The sequence below is a fragment of the Miscanthus floridulus genome, chromosome 11 (genome assembly GCF_019320115.1).
Source record: "Miscanthus floridulus cultivar M001 chromosome 11, ASM1932011v1, whole genome shotgun sequence".
Taxonomy (NCBI): Eukaryota; Viridiplantae; Streptophyta; class Magnoliopsida; order Poales; family Poaceae; genus Miscanthus; species Miscanthus floridulus.
In genome coordinates, this window is record NC_089590.1 from 13954704 (window position 1) to 13956063 (window position 1360).

At 50.7% G+C, this 1360-nt stretch overlaps 1 protein-coding gene across 1 annotated transcript; it reads right to left on the reverse strand.

Annotated features, from left to right (window-relative positions):
* Window positions 1-291: 291 nt before the first annotated feature.
* Window positions 292-912, reverse strand: LOC136491674 (secreted RxLR effector protein 161-like). The gene has a single exon (XM_066487941.1). It carries the CDS (start codon window positions 910-912, stop codon window positions 292-294), a length of 621 nt encoding a protein of 206 aa, XP_066344038.1.
* Between the last annotated feature and the right edge of the window lie 448 nt (window positions 913-1360).

A 1360-nucleotide genomic window follows, 5' to 3' on the forward strand; every position in this document is an offset into this window, starting at 1 on the left:
TTCTAACTGCATAAAACAGATGCTATGATTCCTACTTGGTTGCCAAGGCACCATGATCAACTTGGTTGCCAAGGAAACAGAAAAATTACATGACAGTGAATAGTAAATAGCTATAGTAGGTAACTGGAAAAACATGAACACTAGGCTAACTACTGACAATTCTCCCCTTTAGCCTTGTGGTCCTTGGAAGTGATGTGCTTGAGCCCAATTCTTCCCCTCATCTCTTCAAATTTTGATCTTCCAAGAGACTTGGTTAGAATGTCAGCCAGCTGATCAGTGGTGGATATGTGATCAGCCCTGATACTTCCATCTTCCAAGCAGTTTTCTGATGAAGTGATACTTGATTCTGATGTGCTTACTACGCTCATGAAAGACTGGATTCTTGGCTAGAGCAAGTGCAGACTTGCTATCAACCTTCAGTTCGACCACTTCCACATTCCTTCCAAGGAGGTCTGCCAGCAGCCTGGATAGCCAAATAGCTTGTGTTGCAGCTGTGGTAGTGGCAATGTACTCAGCTTCACAACTAGATAGAGCCACCACCTTCTGCTTCACTGACTGCCAGCACACAAGATTGCTTCCCAGAAAGAACAGAGTGCCACTAGTGCTCTTGCTGGTGTCAATGTCCCCAGCCAAGTCACTGTCGCAGTACCCAACAAACCTTGCTCTCCCTGGACCCTTAGTGTATTGAAGGCCAAACTCCAGAGTACTAGCCACATATCTCAGGATGCGCTTGATGGCAGCTTGGTGCTCTGCAGTCGGCCTCTCCATGAATCGACTGACAAAGCCTACTGAGAAGGCTAAGTCAGGTCTTGTGTGGACCAAGTAGCGCAGGCTGCCCACCAATCTTCTGTATTGGGTAGGATCAACTTCTGCAGCCGTGCTCTGCCTGCTCAACCTCAGCCGCTCCTCCATTGGTGTATGGGCAGGGTTGCAGGCATCCATACCTCCTAGCTCAAGGATCCTCTTGGCATAATGGGTTTGCCTCAGAGTGATCCCAGCTGAATCTTGGTGTACTTCGACCCCCAGGTAGAGGGACAGGAGGCCGAGGTCGCTCGACATTGCCGAGGTCGCTCATGTCGAAAACCTTCTTCATCTGAGCCTTGAAACCTTCTATGGCTTGAGCGCTGGCACCGGTGATGATCAAGTCGTCAACATAGACGCCGATCAGCAGCAGCTCCTCCCCTGTTCCTCGCCTGTACATCGCAGCTTCATGGTCGCTTTGCTGGAAACCCATCTCCTTGAGGGTGGCGTCCAGCTTGGCGTTCCAAGCTCGCGGAGCCTGCCGTAGGCCATACAAAGCCTTGCGCAGACGGTACACCATCTTCTCCTTCCCAGCGACGGTGAAGCCAGGCGGCTGCTT